The sequence below is a fragment of the Schistocerca piceifrons genome, chromosome X (assembly GCF_021461385.2).
Source record: "Schistocerca piceifrons isolate TAMUIC-IGC-003096 chromosome X, iqSchPice1.1, whole genome shotgun sequence".
In the NCBI taxonomy this organism is placed as follows: Eukaryota; Metazoa; Arthropoda; class Insecta; order Orthoptera; family Acrididae; genus Schistocerca; species Schistocerca piceifrons.
The window spans coordinates 345,349,080-345,373,061 of NC_060149.1; the positions used below are offsets into that span (position 1 = coordinate 345,349,080).

General features: G+C 41.8%; 1 protein-coding gene across 1 annotated transcript in view; it reads right to left on the reverse strand.

The window, feature by feature from the left end:
• Positions 1–23,982, reverse strand: part of LOC124721780 (potassium voltage-gated channel subfamily H member 2) — an 887,059-nt gene that overhangs the window by 146,198 nt on the left and 716,879 nt on the right. Inside the window, exon 11 of the mRNA XM_047246894.1 lies at positions 11,482–11,675. Coding sequence (XP_047102850.1) covers positions 11,482–11,675 — 194 coding nt within the window. The remainder of the gene's footprint in view (positions 1–11,481; positions 11,676–23,982) is intronic.

Sequence of the window (23,982 nt, forward strand, 5' to 3'; positions counted from 1 at the left end):
AAGAATCTCAGCCCTTGTTGACCAATATCTGCAACCAATTTTCCAAGACCTATCCTCCCACATTAAAGAAACCAACCACTTAATCCACCAGCTCTCCATCATCCCCACACCCTCATCTCCTGGATTCCTACTCAGCACTGTTGATGCAATCTCCTTTTACACAAACATCCTTCATGCCCATGGCCTTGCTGTGATTGAACACTACCTCTTCCAGTGCCCTGCATATCCCAAACCTACCTTGCACACCTAACCAACTACTTCCTAACCCATAATTACTTCACCTTTGAAGGGAAGGTATACAGACAAATCCATTTCACACATGGGGTTCTGCGTTGGATTCCTGCGCAAGTTGGGGATTTTCTCTGCTCACGGACTGGATTTTTGTGTCGTCCTCATCATTTCATCATCATTTGTGACAGTGGCTAGATTGAACTGTGTAAAAAATTGGACTGTGTCAAAATTGGGAGTTTGTACGGGTGCTGATGACCTCGCAGTTGAGTGCCTAACAAACCAAACATCATCATTAAATTCATTGCACAGCCATGGGCACCTGCATGGCAGCCTAGAGGCCAACCTCTACATGGACTACCCATGGGAAACATTCCTAGCTTCCCAAAACCCCAGACCCTGGGTCTGGTTGATGACATCTTTATAATCTGAACCCAAGGACACCTTATCCTCACTCCTCCGCAACCTCAACAGCTTCTCTCCAATCCATTTTGCCTGGTCCTCCTCCACCCATCATGCCACCCTCCTAGAAGTCGATCTCCTCCTCTCAGATGGCTCCATCCACACCTCAGTCCACATAAAACCCACCAATCACCAACAGTACTTGCACTTTGACAGCTGCCACTCCTTACACACCAAAAAATCCCTTGCCTATAACCTGGCCACCTACGGCAGACACATCTGCAGTGATGAGAACTTCCTCACCCAGTATGCTGAAGGCCTCACAAAGGCCTTCGCAGATAGGCAATATGCTCCAGATCTAATTCGTAAACAGATCTCCTGTGCCATATCCTTGCACACACATGATTCTCATATCCAATGAAGTACCCCCTTTGTCACCTAATAACACCTGGGACTGGAATGACCGAACCACATCCTTCATCAGGGCTTTGATTATCTATCATCATGCCCTCAAATGAGGGATATCTTACCCAAGATACTTCCAACCCCTCCCAAAGTGGTGCTCTGCCACCCACCCAACCACCACATGCAAGACCTGCCCAATACACCCACCCAGAACCACCTACTCTAGCCCCGTTATAGGCTTATCCTACCCCATCAGGGGCTGGGCAACCTGTGAAAGCAGCCATGTTATATACCAGCCCTGCTGCAACCACTGCACAGTGTTTTACATTTGTATAACAACCATATAAAATGTAGACTGGCAATGGTAAGGAAAGCGTTTCTGAAGAAGAGAAATTTGTTAACATCGAGTATAGATTTAAATGTCAGGAAGTTGTTTCTGAAAGTATTTGTATGGAGTGTAGCCATGTATGGAAGTGAAACATGGACAATAAATAGTTTGGACAAGAAGAGAATAGAAGCTTTTGAAATGTGGTGCTACAGAAGAATGCTGAAGATTAGATGAGTAGATCACATAACTAATGAGGAGGTATTGAACAGAATTGGGGAGAAGAGGAGTTTGTGGTGCAGCTTGACAAGAAGAAGGGATCGGTTGGTAGGACATGCTCTGAGGCATCAAGGGATCATCAATTTAGCATTGGAGGGCAGCGGGGAGAGTAAAAATCATAGAGGGAGACCAAGAGATGAATACACTAAACAGATTCAGAAGGATGTAGGTTGCAGTTAAGTACTGGGAGATGAAGAAGGTTGCACAGGATAGAGTAGCATGGAGAGCTGCATCAAACCAGTCTCAGGACTGAAGACCACAACAACAATGACAACCAACAAGCTGTCAACTAGAATGGATGGTCACCACCAAACATTGCCAAAAACAAGTTGGACCACCCAGTGACACAACATGCAGCAGAGCACAACATGTGAGATTTCAATGGCTGCACTCATACCATCTGGATCCTCCCCACAATCACCAGATTCTTTGAGCTGTGCAGATGGGAGCTATCATTACAGCACACCCTTCGCTCTCTTAACCTCCCTGGCCTAAACCTAAGGTAACTCACTGTCCCCCACACCCCCCACCCCTCCCCCCCAATCCCCCCACCCAATTTTGTGTGTGTGTGTGTGTGTGTGTGTGTGTGTGTGTGTGTGTGTGTGTGTGTGTGTGTGTACAGCATCCCTTGCCACAGTACCCCCATCCAATTTGTGTCAGCCAGTTGTGTGCTGCAATACCATACCCTAGTCTATGAAATCACATGCCCATCCCATCTGCCACCTGGCCCCTTTACTTGCACCCCTAGCTAGCCCATAGACAGCTCCCCACCCTCCCACAAGCCACCAGACAATTCCCCCAACCCCCTCACTGCTTCCCACCTCTCTACATCCCTCATCCAATCCCATATCACACCCCCACCTCACCCCAGTACACTCACCATGGGCCAGGAAAGAGCTAGCAGTCGACTGAGCTCAATGCAGGGAGAGAGTCATGTGCATGTGAGTGAGTGATGTGTGTTTGTGTGCATGTTTTTTGAACAAGCTTGAAAAAGGAAATTTATGCCAAAGCTAGCAAAATTTTGTACCTTTTGTTTGGGTACCTATTGACAATGCAATGTTGCTGCCTTTCAGAGTGTCATATCCTTTATTCCTAAATAATTATGTAATAGGATCCTTTCTTTGAGACTCTTCTGTTTAAGCTTTCTGAGCATTTTTTACTCTCTCCCATGGCTGAATGAAATGACTTGTAATTTGAATTGTATTCACCAAAAATGATGGAAATTCTGTTACTGATATCAGCCTTGAACTCTGCTTCAATAAAGGTTTTAAATGTATGTTATACATTGATAGTCTTATAGTTCTCCCAATGTCTTATCAATCAAATATACCTTGCTATGCACTTCACCTATCATTGAATATACACAATCATTCCTTTCTGTAACTCCTTTTGAATTTTTTGTGCCAGACATTTGTGTAATATGATCATTTCAGCTTTTCAGCTGTGACTTTCTTATCATGCCATCATAATTCTACTATCTTGTTACAATTTGAGAAGCACAAAACATTTTTTTTCCTCGTGTAGGCCTGTTAGCAGCCATCATACTGCATTTATATTCTCTTGCAATTTGACTGCAGATTTCTTTTGTTTTGTTTTGCAAATAATACTTCATGGTACATAAACCTATCATTTGAAAAAAGTCTGAAGTAGCAACTCATATCTGTCAAGTTATTGGTGTATAGCCTGAGCACCAATATTTAACTGTCCTAGTACTTTTCCCTTCAAAAGTATACTCAGAATTACTTGTCCACATAGACCCTTTTCCTAACCTCAGAACTACATTCTGCTTATTAAGAAATCCCTATTCCAGTTGGAAATATAGCTGGAAAACCCATACACTTCTAGTTTCTTTAATAGAAATCAGTAGGCACTCAACTAAAAACTTCTTAAAAAACACAAAACACAGTATATTTGAGGAAATACTATGGAAAGATCATGTATTTGCAATTTACATAATGTGCTGAATCCAGGCTTGTTGTCATACAGATATAAGCCATTTTATTAATATCATGATGTGTTTAACAATTCTGCTACTTGTGAATATCTGTAACACAGATCTGTCATTCTGTGACTAAGTTCAGCTGCCATTAAAGTGGTTGGGATTGGCTGTTCTTCTAATCTGCAGTTAATAACAGTTAAGGGTAAAGCTAATCCAGCAACAATTCTGTATATGACCTGACAGGGATTTCATTATTTTTTTGTGTCCTGTTACATTTTTGCAGTATCATTTATTTTGCAACACTGTTCATAGAATCACCTACTTATGGATATAACCATGATTGTTGTTGACAAGTATTAATGTGCCATGAAAGACTCTCCTAATTGCATTCATTGGTCTCCATTTCAAGCTGTCGTTGGCCATGGAAATCCTTCACAAATCCTCTGACCATGTCTACATCTTCTCTCCATTTCTTCTCTTTCCCAGCAAGTACATCCATTCAAAAGTAAATTTTCACCCTTTGTGATCTGGCTTTTCAGTGGAAGTCCTGACTATTGCAGTTTCAGTGTTTTAATTTAGGTCAATCCATTACTATTTCCTATGTATTATTTCTAATTATATCTCCCAATCTGCAATTAGCAAGTTTCTTTCCAGTGACCTAAATATCTCCATTACTTTGTTTTCCTGATTTTTCACTTAAGTCCAAGTCTGCAAGACATATGAGAATATAGGATTCATACATAATCTATGGACCTTTTTCTTTAGGCAGAGAGATTTTAACTGTCACTAACTCACAAAGCCTATCCACATTATGTACTTTATGACATGCATTCAAGAGACATAAGCATTACTGCCATATCATCAAAGAAATTTATTGTTAGCTTTGTATTAATGTCGTTAACATATATCCCAGAATTCTCATTCACTTCACTAAGTTCTTGGAATGCCTCATATAGCTGATATATGTCAACTGCAAACAGCACAGTGTCATCTAAAAATCTCACATGATTGAATTTATTTTCTGCTTTTGGGTGTTTTTTCATCAAATCTAGGCTCCTAAGTGAAAATTTTGAAATTTAAAGTTACTCGACTGGAAATGGATTTCCTTGCTTCACTCATCCTTAAGTTTTGTGTGATTTTCCTCCAGTTTAATGTCAGCTGCAATATAGATATGTCAATATAAATTTTAACCATATTTTGTCATTTTAAAGAACCAAATATTGTTTTATGGAACATAGAATCAGAGGCCTTTGTATACTGACAAGGATTTTCGATATTTCTCATCATTTGACTCATTATATGTAGATATTTCACTACTGAAATGCCATTGCTAAATTTTCCTTGTTCTGCTGACTGGTTTTCTCTTACAGGTGAATTTGGGTTATTCAATCCTTAGCAAAAGTACAGTAACTTTATAGATGCAGTATTTCAAGAGTTTCCTTTGGAAAAGGGAATTTGAAAATAGAAATAACATTTTGGTTTCAATTTTGATTATTGTCACTTTGATCTTCCAAGTCACTGACTTCGGGTTGTACAATAAATTTTGTGTCACTGAGTCTTAACATATGACTATAACTTCTTAGGATTTTGGAAGAGGACCTGCAGAATGACTCTGCAAGAGTAGTAACTGGAATTTCACTCAGTGCACTTCTGATAGCCAAATCTGCCCTGATCATATCTGCATATCTTAATTTTTGGAATTTTTTGATATTTGTACTGCAGCAGTTTGAGTTTTGTGATATAATTCCTAATATTCTCTGATACATCAGTTCAACACTGGCAGTGATCACCATCTTGTGAGAGCAAGGGTCGAACTCAGTGTAAGAAATGAAAGGAGTAAACTTATGAAAGAGAAGAGAAGGGTAATCAACCTCAAAAACCTGGAAAAACATTCCTCGAAATCCCAAGAAGTCCTCCAAAGCAAGTTCCACGTAACTAAAGATTGTGATTTGGTGGAAATGATTGTTTCAAGTGCACAAGAAGCCGGTGGCCTATGCCGAAAAAATAAACAACCAAAGAAATTCAGTGCCAAAACTGAAACCTTTTTACAACAGAGGAGAGAAATGAAAATCCAAACCGATCGTGACATGGTTACATATTCCGAACTATGTAAGGCAATGTGAAGAGAAATGAAAACTGACATACAGAAATTCACTGAAGACACCTTACGAGCAAGCTTGGAGAACAAGACAAGTTTAAAGTCAGCCAAATGCAAACTCACAATCGGTAAAAAGCAGATTATCGCACTCAATGGAAATGACAGTCGAATCACTGAAAAGGAGGCGGTTTTGAAGTTCATCAGAGACTTTTATAGCAATTTGTATAGCAATCCAGGGGAAAATTTGAGTGTATCTAATTTAAATAATATACCTAGTGTTCCAGATATACTCCCATCGGAAGTCAAGTGTGCTCTAGATAGCATGAAGTAGGGAAAAGTGCCAGGTGATGATGAGCTCAACATTGACATCCTCAAACTGGCAGGAGGGGTAACAATAAATCACTTGGCAAAAGTATTTACTTCCTGCCTGCACTATGCTTCAATCCCACTATTGTGGAACAAGGCTGAGATTATTTTGATACACAAGAAAGGAAGTATTCACAATATTAAAAACCACCATCCTATCAGCTTGCTCTCAATTTTGTACAAAATTTTCACAAAGATCTTGTTAAACCGAATTAGTTCCACCCTAGGCTCAGCCCGACCTATAAAACAAGCTGGATTCTGAAGCAATTTTAGCACTATTGACCACATTCTGACCGTTAGTGAAGTGATAAGCAGAGCAAATGAATAACAACTGCCTCTCTGCATTGCCTTTGTTGACTTTGAAAAGGCATTTGACTCCATTAGCCATGTAGCTGTCCTCCAAGCTTTCAGTGAGCAAGGAATGGGAGCAGCATACATTGAAGTGCTCAGGAAAATTTATGAGAATTCTTCAGCTTATGTTAAGATCGGCGAATCAACTCAAGAATTCCACATCATGAGGGGTGTCAAGCAAGGCGATCCCATCTCCCCAAAACTATTCTCTGCTGTATTGGAAATGGCTATGTCAAAGCTGAGCTGGGAAGGTAAGGGAATTAGAATTAATGGAAGAAGGCTTACCAACTTGAGATTTGCTGATGATATTGCCTTACTGGCCAAAGACTTCGCAGAGCTCCAAAACTTAGTTACAGATCTTGCATCGGAATGTCAGCTGGTTGGCTTGAACATGAACCTTTCCAAAAAAAAAGTAATATCCAACAAATGGGTCCCAGCTGGAGATGTGAAAGTCAAGGACAGTCTACTAGAAGAGGTCAGTGAATATGTCTACCTTGGGAGACATCAGGCCAGAATTCTATAGATGCATCAAGCTTGGCTGGCAAGCATTTGGGAAGAATTCAAAAGTATTCAGATCAAAATTCCAGTAAATCTGAAGAAAGCAGTATTTGATCAATGCATTCTTCCTGTGATGATGTATTGCTGCGAGACATGGACACTAAACTCATTCACAAAAGGGAAACTTAGGACAGCACAGAGAGCCATGGAGAGATCAATGCTGGGCTATACAAGAAAGGACAGGAAAAGGGCAGATGACATCCAGTCTGTGACAAAGGTTATTGACATCTCACAGAGAGTAGGTTCCTTGAAATGGCAGTGGGCTGGCCATGTTGCAAGAAGGAAAGACAACAGATGGACGAAGCTAGTACTGGAGTGGAGTCCGAGAGAGCACCGGAGGCCTAGAGGAAGACCACCAGACAGATGGGACAAAGACATCAAGAAGATCGCTGGTAACACCTGGCGGAGAACTGCCCAAGACCGTCCCACTTGGAGAAGACTTCTGAAAGCCTACCTGAATCCATGACTCGAAGAGGCCACATCATCTAATGATTGAATTGGCTGATGATTCTCTGAATTCTTGGAAAGTGACGTGTAGAGAATCTCTGCCATTTTAATTGTTTTACAATGTCCATAACAGTGTAGATAACTAACACAAAAAAAGGAATGAAACAAATCACAAATAATATTAAATTTGAAAACGATAGCCATCTGACTTATTTTGACATTGCTTTAACATTGGTAATATAGGTCATTATTGGAAGCTGAAAAGATACACTTTATACATATATCAAGACCAAAATGTTCTGCCCAAAATAATGTTAAAGGAAGGCAAGTCTCAAATAGATTGAGAGAATTGAGATTAATCTCTTAAAAAACTGGAACTGCAACATGCAGAATAGTAATAAAAGTATGAGAGAAAATTGAAAAGAAACTGGTACAGCAATTAAACATTGTTGTTTGTTTAAGTCAAAAATATAGTTATTTGTTACATTTAGTTCCCTTATAAGCCAATACATTGCTTTAACATTGGTAATATAGGTCATTATTGGAAGCTGAAAAGATACACTTTATACATACATCAAGAGCAAAATGTTCTGCCCAAAATAAAGTTAAAGGAAGGCAAGTCTCAAATAGACTGAGACAATTGAGATTAATCTCTTCAAAAACTGGAACTGCAACATGCAGAATAGTAATAAAAGTATGAGAGAAAATTGAAAAGAAACTGGTACAGCAATTAAAGATTGTTGTTTGTTTAAGTCAAAAATATAGTTATTTGTTACATTTAATTCCCTTATAAGCCAGTACACTTTATAAACACTTTTCCAGTTGATAGATTCCATCCTGAAGTGGGATTTTTAAGCAGTCTGCAAAATGCCCAGCTATATCTGCCATATTCTATTCATCAGACTTAACATGTTTTCCAACAAGAAATTTTGTTAAATACAAGGATAAATGGAAGTCAATGGATACCATCTCTGATGAATATGGTGGATGTTCCAAAAATTTATATTCAAAATCCCTATGTTATCCCAATACCAAATTACTTTTGTCCATTGTCCCAATGAATTCCATCTTTTGCAGTTCAGACTTGTTTCCACTTCTTTTTCATTCAGTTGGCCTAGAGGACTTGTGCAGTATTTACTAGATATTGCTTCGTTGTTTGCAAGGCACATACTCATTAGGGGGATGGTGTCAATGTACAGAGTGAACTAGAACTGTAATGACAAACTTTCAGAGTTTGTTCAGGGATCCCTTCTGAGTAATCTGGTATTAGTGATCTACAGTCTCCAGCAGCTTGTTACGGGGTAATAACATGATGATGACTTACTCAATTTGTTTTCCTTATCACCTCTGTTTTTATGAAAATATCTCCACAACAGAAAAAAAGGCCTGTAATATGCTATCACCACAATGTACAACACATAAAACAAAGCAATGTAACAACCCTCAGATGCAAAAGTGGCTGCTGTCACTGCAGGAACAGCTCAGAATACCATTGTTGTACCACTCTTACCTTGCATTCAGGGACCCCATACACAAGGTGCATATGAGCCAACTTTTCATGGACAAACCTATCTGACAGCTTTGCATTTAACATACAGATTAACTGACAGAAAAACAAACCTGAGACAGAACTGAGTCGTACTAAAAGCAAGCTTAAGTGTGAACAGTAAAGTGGGCACTACTATTGTCAATAGCAAATACCTTTAGCTAAAGCAAGTTGTTTGTTTTCACACGAGACACACTCCACATACCATCCGAGATGTAGAAAGTTGGCTATCACCAATCTGTTATGTCCCCTCCCCCATTAATTAACTTTGTTTCTAAAATTAATTTGTTTATTAAAATAGACGTTTGATTAATGTTTAGTAGACATATGAAAACTTTAAGTTCATAGCCAGGCAAAGTTCAATGTAACTATTACCTCAATCATTCAGTCAATTATTCTGAAGCTACTGGTATAATTAGTTTGACTGGAGAGCATATTAATTAGAGAGTATCATTAATTGGAAATATTCATACAGTATGGCTCTGCATATTTTGTATGAGTTCATACACATTTTTCAGTATAATGACTTGTGCCATTCAATAGTACAATACACATTTTATCTTTCCTGAAATTGAATTTAAAGATCCAAGAGGTTGCCACTTTTCATTGTAAATTCTGTTACAATTACTGTCAGATTTCAAACTCTGACTACATAATTTTGTTACTTTAATTTTTCTGTGCAGAATACATACTTCATTTATTAATTACTGCACTAAATAATAACTTCATGTAATTCACTCTAATTTGCAATATATCACTCACTCATGTAAACAAAGGGATTCACATTGCAGAAGACAACTAATATCGATGTTATTTTTATAAATTTGTAACTAGCAGTATTTTCTGTAATCCAAAAGTCTACTGTCATGTTGAACAATCAGACTTCTGCTGGTTATTCATGCCTTTCTTGCACATTGATTCAATTGCATAACTCACAGTCTTCTTCAGGTGCTGTCTGCACCTATAAGAAAGATGCCAAAAACTAGCAATAACCTGATTGTTCAACAAGACAATGCCTCACTGGCAAAGCCTAAAGAATTACAAAATTCTATTGTTTCTTATAGTTGATCAAAACAGTTATATCCAACCTGGCTATTTTTAAAGCAGTATGTAGCTTTCATATGCAGATAAATGAAGTCCATATTTTCACTGTTGTGCACATTTTTCATTGCAATACAGATACAGAGCTAAATGGGGCAAGAACCCAAGCAAAATTCAATAACTCTGTAATGAGCCACTGGAGACCATGGGTCTCTTATACTAAAATACTCCGAAGGTATTCCTGAAAAACCTCTGAAAATTTTTCAGTTGCTCACTAACAAAGTGAGCAAAATCAAGCATCTGATCTCATTGTGCACCTACTTTGGGATTTATCAATATAAGACTCAACCAGATTGGCAAAATACTTTACTTCTGGGGGAGGTGTAAGTAATCAACTGGTGACTTCTATAAGAAATGCAGAATGCCAAAAAATAAACACACCCACAACCTGAACACCAAGACACAGAGCCACAATAACACTAGGTGGCTATACATGCTGGTGAGGTACACTCATTTCTCCAGCACCCTGAAGTTGAATTTTTGCTGCAGATAAACTGTAGCAAAGAACTGTAACACACATCACCCATATTAACTGAAGTTACAGTTGATGAATTCCCATGAAGACATATTTTAGGCAAGTTAATAATGAACAAAGAGAAGCCCTTTTCCATCCAAGGAAACATTTGTCAGAATCTTTTGAATCGATAAAATGGCCTTAACCTTTCTTGGCAAAGGGCTACTAGCTTTCATCCACAGAAATGATTGCTGTATTTTTTTTCTGGCCTAAAGCAGTGGATGAACATTTTATCCATGGTACCAGATCGGTTTACAAAATGCATTTGATTATTTTTAAGATAATCTAAAAACGGCTTGATATATCATTTGCGGTTGCTAATTTGAAACACACTTTCATTCAGTATCTTTGAAAGAACAACAACAACATTTGAATCCAGCTGAAAATTTCCTATTTATTAGAAATGAAGAAGGAAACACTTAATACACCTCTATGAAGTTTCAACAGCTTTACACTGATGCTAAACTAAGGTAGACATAGAATTTTATGATTGAACAGTGGTCCATTTTATTAATTTGATCAAAATATCCACATGACTAATTTGAAAACAAAATATATTGGCAGAGAAAGTTGACAATTTACTTACATTACTAAGCAGTGTGTAACTACATTACAAAAACTAAGTTGCACTTATATCTATATCATCTTTAAGTCAAGCCTAGCACTTCACCCTGCCCTCTTACTTTTATTTAGTCATTTTGTTGGACTGTTAACGCTTTTCACACTTTTCACTGTGGATGGGCATAATCATTGTTCTGGAACTACGACTGTTCAGTACTCACATGTATTTAGTTCCTACATAAAATTCAAGATAATATTTCATAAAGATTGTGACTACAATATTTTATAAGTTAAGCAGCAAAATAAAAACATTTTTGCATGTTAAAAGATCATAGGAAACCTGATACAAAAATTTACTTACATCTCTCATATTAAATGTAATTTCAAGATTGTTAGAAAATGAGTTATAAAACTCAGGATATAACTCTAGTACGTCTAAAAGGTCATCACGGTGAATTTTATGCAGATCGCAATAGGTAAGGGCTCGCACATTACATGATGACTTGCCCAGTGTTGGATGAATACATGGATTTTCCCCAAAAATATCATCCTTTCCTGTAAAAAGAAAAAACACTTTTCACTATCTCAAGTAATCTGGCCATTACTCAGTAATCTTAATCATATTTTATAATAGCAAAAATGTTTATAGAGGAAGTTCAATATTATAAGTCACTTCACATAATGTTTTACATTATATATTTGAACAGCTATGTATTTCCAGAATGAATTTTCACTCTGCAGTGAAATGTGCACTGATACGAAACTTTCTGGCACATTGCAACTTTGTGCCAGACTGGGTCTCAAACAGGGACATTTGTGTTTTTCCATATGTGTTTGTGAAGTAATGTGCACACACTTGAAAGCCACACACATTAGCAGTATGTTGCCATCCGTGAGAGTGTGCTGCACAAGAGCAGTACTGTGAACATCTGATTGGGCCTGCCACAGGTAAACCCCAGCGAACTACAACTTGTGCTCAGTAATCATCTTATTATTGCTTGCATAAATTTTCCTTATCTTATTGTCTTCAGTGTATGTTATGGTGATTGGCATACAAGCCAAAGTCTAACAAAGTTGTACTAACATTCTTGGTAGTGTTGTGTGTCCAAATTACAATACAAGTGAAGACAAGTGTGAGATCATTCTCCGCACAGTTTTCAGTCTCTGGTTGGTCCTCCGCTGCATCTACAATGTCTGATGTGCTACTGATGAGATTTTATGCCAGCTGGTTAGTCAGCAAAGGGTTCTTACTGTGGTGTTGCAGCATTTCAATCAACAGCAGCAGCTGTTCGCTAGAGCTGAACACAATCAGACCTAGGTATTGCAAATGTTTGCCGCTGTTTTGGCCAGTTCAGGTCCATCTCAGTCTTGCTACCCCAGTCATTTACCCCCCTATTTCTGGCTTACGAAGAGTCTGTCGACGAATGGGAAGCCAACAAAAAATGATTGTGGCAGCATTTTCATGTGTTTGGTTTGACTGATGTCACCTTATGGTATGCTTTCTTTTTGTCTTGGTTGTTGCCTCACCTGTATCAACTCCTTTGCCAACTGGCCCCTCTGTAGGACCCATCTTCATTGTTTTTTGATAACATATGCAACCTTCTTTTGAAATACTACTGTATATGGATGTACCTCATTGCCATTCGAGTTGAGTTCTAATTATGTTTTAAGAAACCCGAAAATTCCTATAATACTCGAGCAGCTGAACTTCATGGTTTAAGCCATCATTGTCACTTTGTTACTGATATACATAAAGAGTCATATGCCGACAAAATAGTTCATGATGCAATCATTCGGTCAGCCCCCAATTTGGACGTTCATGACCAGGTCCTTCAGTATGAAAAACCCTCCCTCTCCGATGTTCTGACTATTGCACAATCATTTGAGGTTTCAAGAGCTGTGGTTAGTCAAATTGAATTGTGGTGCAACATTGCAGAAGTTCAACCCACTTCCCCCTGTATTTTTTGGACTGTTCACGGTCCAGGTGGCAGTGATCTGCAAATGAGCAAAATATCACAGCAGCCAGCCCATCTCACTGCAGCAACCACAGCTGCAGCAGCACAGCAAACCCAGCAATGAACAAAAATGCAAGTGCTCCTTGCTTCCCTCTTGTCCGTCATGTTTTGTCACTCATGATAACCAGATTATCCAAAGCGGTGGGCCGTTTGCTGCTAGTGCAACAAAATGGGCCACATTGCTCCTGTTTGTAATGCAAAATTCCAGCAGCCTATTGCAGGGACTGACATGAATGCCAACAATGTGTTGGCAATCTATATTGCATCCAATAAACCTTTTATTGAAGTCAAGGTTTATCAGAAGGTTTTGCATACACAAGTCGACACTGGTGTTGCTGTGTTATTACTAAACTTGCAAACATACATGGACTTGGGTTCTCCTCCTTCAGTGCCAGTATCATGTACATTAGTCAGCCACAATAAACAAAGCATTCTCATACTAGGTAGTTTCTAGACCCCAATCAAATATAAATCTGTGGTTCATCAACTGACTGTTCTGGTGGTGAACAACACAAGCACCGAGAATTTGTTTGGTGTGGATGCCATTAACATTTTTGGGTTTATTATTTCTGATGAAATTAATCTCATCTCTGATCAAGTGTCTTGTACACAACTTGACTCTTTATTCTCTGAACTTTACCCCCCGTTTTCTGGGGATTTGGGTTGTGCCAATAATTTCAAAGCGTACATCATCATCAAACCTTCGATCAGAGCCCGTTTCTTTCGGGCTCACCCAGTACCGATGGCGTTCTGTGATCAAGTCAAGGGTAGGAGCTCAACTACCTCATAGCCTCCAGGGCTGTCCAACCAATCCCTTCCAGCAAATGGGCTACTCCCTCAGCCACCGTCAAGAAGCTGTTAGGAATTTTACGCCTTTGTGACAATTTAAAAGTTTCTGTCAAAGATCACTCTATCACTGACACATATCCCTTGCCTTGCCATAACAAACATTTGGATAAGCTGGCTGGTGGTCAGTATTTTTCTAAGCTCAACCTCTCTGAAGCATATTTGCAGCTTCCTGTAGATGCTGACTTTCAATGGCTCTTGGTCATTAACATGCATTTTGGGCTGTATCAATACTTGTTCTTCAACAACTCATGAGGTCTTTGGCTGGCTGTGCCAACTACCTTGATGATATTGTGGTCTCCATCTATTGTTTATCTTGGGTACATGGTCTGTAGTGTCAGTGTAAAACCCTTTTGTCAGAATGTCTCTGTCATTGTCGCTCATTTGTGTCCTGCGTTGGCCAAGGAGCTCCTTTTTTTTAATATATATATATAAAAATAAGTAAGTTTGCTTATCATCATCAGTTCTGCCAGGGACAATGTCAGTTACACAACCGTTACATGTCTTGCTTCATAAGGGGACATCTTTCTGCTGGTCACAGGCATGTGTAACAGCGTTTTCCAAATTCAGGTTTATGTTACAATCTGCACATTGCTTCATAACCTTCCAACTGGGTCAACATTTAGTGTTAGCAAACAGATGCAACCCAGCATGTGCTGGAGGCGCCATTAGCTTATAAATATCCTGATGGTTCCCAGTGGCTTATTGAAAACATGTCTAAGATGCTCAATTTGGCTCAGACTAGATACTCACAAATAGAGAAAGAAGCCCTTGCCATTGTTTATGCCTTAAAGGAGTTTCATCTTTTCCTGTATGGTGTAAAATTCCATCTCATCATGGATCACAATACATTAGTTTCGCTGTTTAACCCCTCAGCATCACTACCAGACAAAGCAGTGCATTGCCTTCAATGATTGGCACTGTTCCCTATCAGTACAACTACAAGATTCATGTCTGTCCTACGGCTAAACATGTGAATGCCGACACGCTCTCCCATCTTACAACCAGTCAGGACCCAGTTTTTGATTGGTTGGAGTTATTCTGTTTCCACATTGATGAATGTGCTCAACAAACTGTTGATTGTTGTCCAATCACTAGTGCTCAGATCACTTGGGCTACTGCTACCAATCAGATTTTACAGAAAGTGATATATTGCATACAACATAGCTGGCCAGAAGGGTCTCCCTCACAAGCATCTGACCCCTCTGTAACTACTATGTGCTTTGGCATCATTTCTCTGTTGTTGATGGTGTTCTACTTCTAGGTACAGACTATCCAGCTCCTGGCCTAGTGGATCTCTCGACTCTCCATTTGGAGATCCTGCAATTGCTTCATGCTGATCACTGGGATGGGGGTATGATGCTCCAAGGCATTAGCCTATTGTCGTGTTTTTTGGCCTGCTTTGGACAGTGGCATCATTTGTTTGGTTACACCATGTTCTCAATGCAGCAAGATGTTTTTGTGGATGCAACCTTCACAGGTCTTGGACTGCCTCCACATTGATTTTGACAGTCCTTTCCTTAATGAATACTGTCTAATAGTAATTGATGGTTCCCATATGTTGTACATTTCCTGTCAAGTTTGGCACCTGCCACTGTGACAGCTCTGTAAAAACTTTTTTACATCGAAGTACTTCTGGCAACATTGCTCTCTGATAACTGCCCTCAGCTTGTGTTGCAGGAGTTTGCCTCCTTCTGCAACACCTGCAGGCTTTGCCACATTTTCGCCCTGCCCTTCCACCCACAGTCCAACAGTGAGGCTGAGAGGTAAGTTAGAACATTCAAAATGCAAATGAAAAAGTACATGACTCGGTCCCTGTCCGGCGGTGCCTTAGATCAATTTCTGTCTCCCTATCAGTTCATGCCATTTGACAACAACAGCCCCACCATACTGCTCCACAGGTGTCAACCCCAGATGCTCCAGCATCTCCTGCAGCCTGGCCAGGGATGTCAACCTGTGCAGCCATTGTCCCATTTCAGCTGGGGTGGCTGTCTAGAGATGTGGGTTTGGTTGCCGCGCCAAATGGATTCCCACCATCATCTCCTGATGCTGCGGCCACTATCTCTGCAACATCTGTACAGAGGAAGGCCTCTGTGCAAGTCATTATGACCAGTTGTGCCTACAAGTGGACGACAGACAACCTTCGCCGGGACGCCGATGTAGCCACGCAAGTCTCCGTTGCTTGATGGATCACCTGATGTGGCTGGGTCCCTCCCATAACATACAAGGGGTCCCCCATCACCAGTGGACAAACTTGGCACAGCTTCTCCAATACCGATACCAGAACCGATGCAGCTGTTGTCCACACCAGAGCTGTCTCCTCCACCTCAGGCACCAACAGAGGGAGCACCAGCACAACCAGACCCTGGACCTGTCATGGACATGGACCTCACACTGACGTCACCCATCCTACTATATGGATTGACATGAGAAGGCAGACTTCAACGCCCATGGAGGAAGATGCCATGGACATCTTGCGAATTCAAGCTGTTCCTCAAGTGAAGAGGAATGCAGTAATAAGGTCATACTTGAAAGCCACATGCATTAGAAGTGTGCTGTTGCCCATGAGAGTGTGCCATGAAAGAGCAATATTGTGAACTTCCAATAGAGCCTGCCATGGGCAAGTACCTATTTAAACCCTGCTGGATACAGTTGTGCTCAATTATCATGTTGCTACTACTTGTATACATTTGCCTTATTATTTTCACTGTATGTTATGGTGATTGGCACCCAAGCCACAGTCTAATAAATTTATAACAACAACTTGGGTGTGTTGAGTGTCCCAATTACAACAATTAGTTTATTCAGTAATGTAATGGCATAAAACATATATTGTTAACAAGCCTAAGAATTTTAACAAAACTGTGTGTCTTTTATCACTGTCATAGTTATTGGAGGCTTTTCTCATATCTGTGGACTGCAGTGTGCATGTTGATTGAATGGTAATAATCAAAGAAGATTGAAAGGAAATATAACAGACAAACCTCCACATAACTATGACATATTAAGGTGGTTCTGACATGGCAAATGGCTGCCTCCCATTTTTGCAGTACATGTGAAGTTCCACAGTTGTGCCTGAGAGTACATTGATTACTGGTTCACATTATTTTCACATTCATGGTTGTTTTGCCAGTTTCCTGTTTTAACAATCACATCCTAGTAGATTGTTACTGATGATATAATTTTCAAATTTCACAACAGTCTGTTTATAAAATGATTCTGTCACAGTAATTTTTTTAACAAATCACTGATAAAAATGTGTGTGAGAGACTGGCCATGTCTGCAGTCTCATGAATTGAAAGCTACATAAAACAAACTTCAGAAACTTCAAAGTCAACTCTAAAAAACTATCATTGTCATAATAATTTGTTTCCTGTGACACTTGATACATATATGCTACCATTTTACGCAAATCTGAATCTGTTTATATTATTTTATAAATAACAATACAAATATGACAGCAATAAAGTGAAGTTACTTTAAAACTCTCAGATGTTTACAAAATACAGGCTAAGGTTAGTTAAGTGTGGGAATTCAGGTATATAATCTATCTGGAATGACAATGACTGGTGATGGCAGAAATTTATGCTGTGGACTCCACAAGACCACAGAGGTATCAGCAGTTATGCTGACCCTTGTGTACAGATATGTAGCATCATAGTGGAAAACATCAGAAGTAAAATTAATACATTGCCCCATTTGTTGAAAATTCAATGATAAATGATGTAAATGATAATCAGTAGTAGTAGTAGTAGTAGTAGTAGTAGTAGGTATCACCATTTACTTTCAGCCCCTTAGTAATGGTGTATTTAAAACTTTTTTTTAACTATGAAAACATGTTTTTCCAAATTTTTGTACTGCATCTCAGCTACTCTCTGTGTGCATAGCTGAATGTATATTTATTTACAACATTTGAAGAATGCACATACGAAAGCAGTGTTTTATTTTAATTTGTAATTATTTTAGCTACAGAACCTGGAAGATGACCTCAATAACTGTTAAAGAATGTGTTAGTTTTGGTCACTATTACAGTAAAAATATGCTATGCCCTGGCAGAATACATCATGAGAACTAATTGATTGATGGAAGATAGGTCAAGGTTGAAGTAGACACAGAATAAATCAACAAATGATATAAAAAACTGTAAGAAATCAACAAAAATAACCATTTTTTGAAAATATAATGTAACTGGTAGAATAAAGAATCTACTCACCTAGCAGCCACAGCAGGAGAACACACATGAGCCAATGACTCCTTCTTCTAGCAGAAGGGTTGAAGGAGAACAAAGAAGAATGAAGGAAAAGGACTGGTGAGGTTTACAAAAGGTACAGTTTGGAAAAGTTTCCAAGAACCTGGGAGACTCACTGGATGAGATTTGAAAACTTGAGAACTTGAAGCTGGAAGATAGGATAATATGCAAGACAGAGATTACTGCCAAAACATCATGCACAAGTTAATAATAGTGAAAAGTTAAGTATATCGTACGTGATAGAGATGAGAGAGGGCAGTGAAAAAAAAGACAGAAACTGAAAAATTTAGGAAACTAAAAGGGAGTGAAGAAAGGAATAGTTACTGTGAAGAAATGCTGAGACTATAGAAATTAATGTAAATTAAAGCCAGGTGGATGGTGAGAAAAAAGACAGGTTGTAACACCATTCCCATGTGTGGAGGTCTGAGAAACTGGTGTCTGGGGGAAGAATCCAGATGGCATGCATGGTGAAACAGGCACTGAGGTCATGACTGTCATGTTGTAGAGCATTCTCTGCATCACGATCTTGTGTGTTGCCAGTATACCCCCTCTGCCTATGCCCATTCATCCTAACTGATAACTTGGTGGTGGTCACGCCAATGTAAGAGATCAAACAGTGTTTACATAATAGCTGGCATATGACGTGTCATTTCAAAGGTGGCTCTCGCTTTGATAGTGTTGTGACAGTGCCACGAGATTTAAAAGTGCCGCTACGTCAGTACGCGAACACGGCAATAGAGGCGCTCCGCAGCTCGGCCGAGCGCGGAAGCGCCACCTGGCTATGAACGGCGCCGGCCACATATCACGGCACGGCAGTCGAATGACAGATACGGAGTTAGTAGCATGTAACCCGCTAGTGTTTCTACTTTTGTATATCCACGCAATTTATTAGTGATTAAAGGTTATAACACTTTTTGGCGACAAGGTCGGATATTTTTTTTCCTGCGTTGTGGAATTGTGTGTTCGTGTCGGGGCAGACATGGAACAGCTTATGCAAGTGCTCATTGAACAACAAATGCAGCTGACGGCTGCTATTCAGGCGTTGTCGACGTCGCTTACTCATCGTATGTCTTCCTCTTCTCCGCCTCCGTTCCCTCCTTACGACGAGGCCGCTGAAGACTGGGAGGATTATGAGAAGCGTTGGCGGCAACACTTCTTGGCTTTCGGTGTTGTTGACGCTCCTCTGTGTAAGTCGTTATTTCTATCTTGGATTTCCCCACGCATCTATCAGCTGCTATCTCAGTTAGCCCCTCTGCGGGAACCTGCCTCTCTGTCCTTCCAAGAAATGTGCGATTTATTGTCTAACTATTACCGAAAAAACACCCACGTCGTTGCCGCCCGCGTGGCGTTCTACCGGTGTCATAAACAGCCCCATCAATCTTACCGGGCTTGGGCGGCGGAACTACACGGTCTGAGTCGGAAATGTCAGTTTGTCATGGACACTCATCATGAGTCTTATGCTGATTCCATGGTTAGGGACACTATTCTACGGCTTGCTCCTGATAAAGAAGTTCGGCAACGTGCCTTACAATTGCCAAACCCGTCGTTGTCGGAAGTTCTCAGCATCGCTCAATCTTTTGAAGTGTCTCACGCTGCTGGTGCGCAAATAGAAACGTGGTGTGATGTAGGCGCTGTACACACCACTTTCGACGCGGGCAATTTGCCTGTTTCACAGGGAAACGACGATGTGGCAGCAGTGCACTCGCGTCAACAATGCCGCGTTGGGCCGCCACGCTCGCAGCGAAAACGGCACCCACAGAAGTAGGTTCGTTCTGCACTTCCTTCTTGTCCATGTTGCTTCGTACAGCATGACAGGGCCGTGTGTCCAAAACGTTGGGCCACGTGTAATTCATGTAGGAAAAAGGGCCACATTGCTTCTGTGTCTCAGTCCCCTAAAGTTCCTGTAGACGAGGACGAGGCATCGGACATGGATGTTAACTGTGTGCTTTCTCAAACAAATAAGTTGTTTGTTACTGTTCGTGTTCTGGATAAAGACATTCACATGCAAGTGGACACTGGCTCTGCAGTAACTCTCATTAATTCTCGCACGTATTTGGAGTTGGGCTCCCCTCCCTTGTCTCCAGTTACGCGAAATCTACGAACTTATAATAAGCAGAAAATTCCTATCGTTGGGCAGTTTGATGCTTCCACTGCCTACAAGTCTGTTGTTAGGCCCCTCACGTTTTATGTGGTGGATCATGTGGGCACTGAAAACCTGTTTGGTTATGATGCTTTCCAGTTGTTCGGGTTCTCCATTGATGATGATGTGCACCTCATATCTGAGGATATTCCGTATCAACAGCTGGATGGCTTGTGTTCTGAATTCTCGTCCGTGTTCTCTGCTGGTCTGGGTCGTGCCAAGGATTTTGAAGCCCACATTACTCTTAAACCTACAGCTCGCCCTAAGTTTTTCCCGGCTTGCCCTATTCCGATGGCGTTGCGTGCACCTGTCAAAGCTGAGATAGACAGGTTAACAGCTTTGGGGATTCTCCTTCCTGTTACATCCAGCGAATGGGCATCGCCCATCGTGGTGGTTTCTAAACCAAACGGGAGTCTGCGATTGTGTGGTGATTTTAAAGCCACTGTCAACCCTCAGAGCCTCATTGACACTTATCCTCTTTCAGTTGCCGTTGGATGCATCTTCCAAGGAATTTCTCGTCATCAACACTACTTGTGGGTTGCATCAGTACCAGCGGTTACCATTTGGCGTCGCTAGCGCGCCAGCCATTTTTCAGCAGTTTTTGGAACAGCTCATGGCTTCTGTTCCCGGCTGCATAAACTATCTGGATGACATTGTTGTCACGGAGGCCTCCACTGAGGAGCACCTTTGCAATTTGCGTTCACTGTTTCGGGTTCTGCATTCAGCTGGGTTGAAGTGCAATCTGGCCAAGTCACAGTTCTTCCAACCCTCCATTGTGTATCTTGGTTTCCACTTGTCCCGTGAGGGTATACGTCCTCTACGACAGCACGTTGCGGCCATTACCGCTCTACCCCGGCCGTCTACGGTCAAATAACTTCAGGCGTTTCTAGGCAAGGTTGCTTATTATCACAAATTCATTCCATCCGCAGCGACGGTGGCTGATCCTCTGCATCAGCTGTTACGCAAAAACGTTCCTTTCTGTTGGTCCGACGAGTGTGAGCAGGCTTTTGTCCGCCTGAAGGCTCATTTGCAGTCGGCACCTTGTCTTGCCACATTCCGTCCGGGTCAGCACTTGGTTCTGGCGACTGACGCGTCACAGTATGGCCTAGGGGCTGTTCTCGCCCATCGGTATGAGGATGGGTCGGAACGACCCATCGCCTACGCTTCGAAGACCCTCAACGATGCCCAATGGCGTTACTTTCAAATCGAAAAGGAGGCGCTCGCTATCATTTATGCTCTAAAAAAGTTCAGCGTTTTTTTGTATGGTTCTAAGTTTCACCTCATCACCGACCACAAGCCACTGGTCTCTCTGTTCAGCCCCTCGGCGTCACTTGCGGATAAGGCAGCTCACCGCCTGCAACGTTGGGCCTTATACTTGTCTCGTTTTCACTATGAGATTCACTATCGCCCCACGGCTCAGCACACCAACACTGACGCGTTGACGCGTTTGCCGATGGGCCCCAACCCGGTTTTCGATCGAGATGAACTACTCTGTTTCCACATTGATGAGGAAGAACATTGTGCGGTCGAGGGTTTTCCACTTACAGGTTCGCAGGTCACGTCGGCTACTGCGCGGGACCCGGTCCTGCGTCAGGTGATCAGTTTTGTTCAACGGGGTTGGCCGGACAGGACCAAGGGCCGGGCATCGGGTCCCCTTTGCAACTACCATGCCTTGCGCCTTCGTCCATCTGTTCGTGAGGGTGTTGTTCTTCTGGCCACGGATGGCGCATCTCCACGGGTGGTGGTGCCAGCCTCTCTTCGCAAAGTTGTTCTCAAACTATTGCATGAAGGCCATTGGGGGATTTCTCGGACTAAGTCCCTGGCCCGCAGGCACGTTTATTGGCCCGGTATTGATTCAGACATCGCCCACAAGGTCACTGCGTGTGGTCAGTGTACTCAACAACTGGCTGCACCCCGTACAATGCCCTCTCCGTGGCCTGATCCAGCGCAGCCGTGGGAACGAGTGCATGCTGACTTTGCCGGCCCCTTCCTCGGCACTTATTGGCTACTGTTGATTGACGCCTTCTCGAAGTTTCCGTTTGTTGTTAGATGTCCGTCGCCCACCACTGTGGTGACGACGATGGCTTTGTCCAAAATGTTTGCGCTCGAAGGTCTTCCATCCACGATTGTCACGGACAATGGCCCTCAGATCTCTTCACAGGGCTTCCGTGATTTTTGTACTGGACAAGGGATTCATCATGTTACAGTGCCGCCCTTCCATCCGCAATCGAATGGGGAGGTCGAGCGCCTTGTCTGCACTTTCAAAAGCCGGATGAAAAAATTCCTTAGTGATTTTTCCACAGATGACGCTTTGTTGCAATTTCTGAGTTCTTATCGCTTCACGCCTCTGGGTGATCGCAGCCCGGCTGAACTCTTGCATGGCCGCCAACCGCGCACTCTACTGCACCTGCTTCACCCTGTCAGGCCTTGTACTGTGTCCCCTAGTGTGGGAAAATACTCAGTGGGCGCCGACGTGTGGGCACGAGGGTATGGATCTCGCCCTAAATGGATTCCAGGGGTGGTCCAGGCTCTTCGCGGCCGCCGGCTTTGTGAAATACGTACGGACGACGGCATGGTTGTTCACCATTACGACCAGATGCGCCCACGAGTGGTGGCCCTGCCGGTGCCACCGCCCCTTCTTTCGCCTCCACCAGCCCGAGAAGCCAGTCCTGTCGCTGCTGCTGATCTTCCATGCGTGTTGCTGCAGCCGACGTCGCTACTGCTTCCAAGTACGCCGGAACCGGCCCCAGTTGCGACGCAGCCTTCTCCGGGACCCATCTCGCTGGAGCACAACCCCAGGTCCTCGACACCTATGGATGCTGCTTCGGAGTTTTCACCCATCATCTCGTCCAGGAGGCTCGTTCCACGCGCAAGCTTCCGTCCTGGACACTTTCGACCATACTCTCGTGTTTCTCCGCGGGATCTTCTCGGTGCCTCCCAAGAGGCCATGGATGTCTCCGCACTGTCCGTGTCTCCAAGGAAGTGAGTGTTTTTTTTTCAAAGGGGGGAAAAGTGTTGTGACAGTGCCACGAGATTTAAAAGTGCTGCTACGTCAGTACGCGAACACGGCGATAGAGGCGCTCCGCAGCTCAGCCGAGCGCGGGAGCGCCACCTGGCTATGAACGGTGCCGGCCGCATGTCATGGCACGGCAGTCGAATGACAGATATGGAGTTAGTAGCATGTAACCCGCTAGTGTTTCTACTTTTGTATATCCACGCAATTTATTAGTGATTAAAGGTTATAACAGATAGTATATGTTTTGCCAGTTAAAGGGCTGGTATAGATGGTAGTAAGAGGATTCATAGGGCAAGTCTTACAGAAGGGATGGTCACAAGAGTAGGATTGGTTGGTTGGTTTAAAAGAGTGGAGGAGGGACCAAACTGATGGATCATTGGTCGCTCATTCCAATTAAAATAATTCCACAATGTCAAGAGTAAAATAACTGAGACATACAAAACACAGCTGGAAGAATCACAGAAGAGCAAAAAACACTAAAATGGACAAAATTGGACAAGAAAACCACAGAGACATGCAAGAAATATGTAGAAGAGACCAAAACAAGACAGCAGATTACCATGGCTGGCTGACCAATGGAAAAAAAAGGAGAAGCC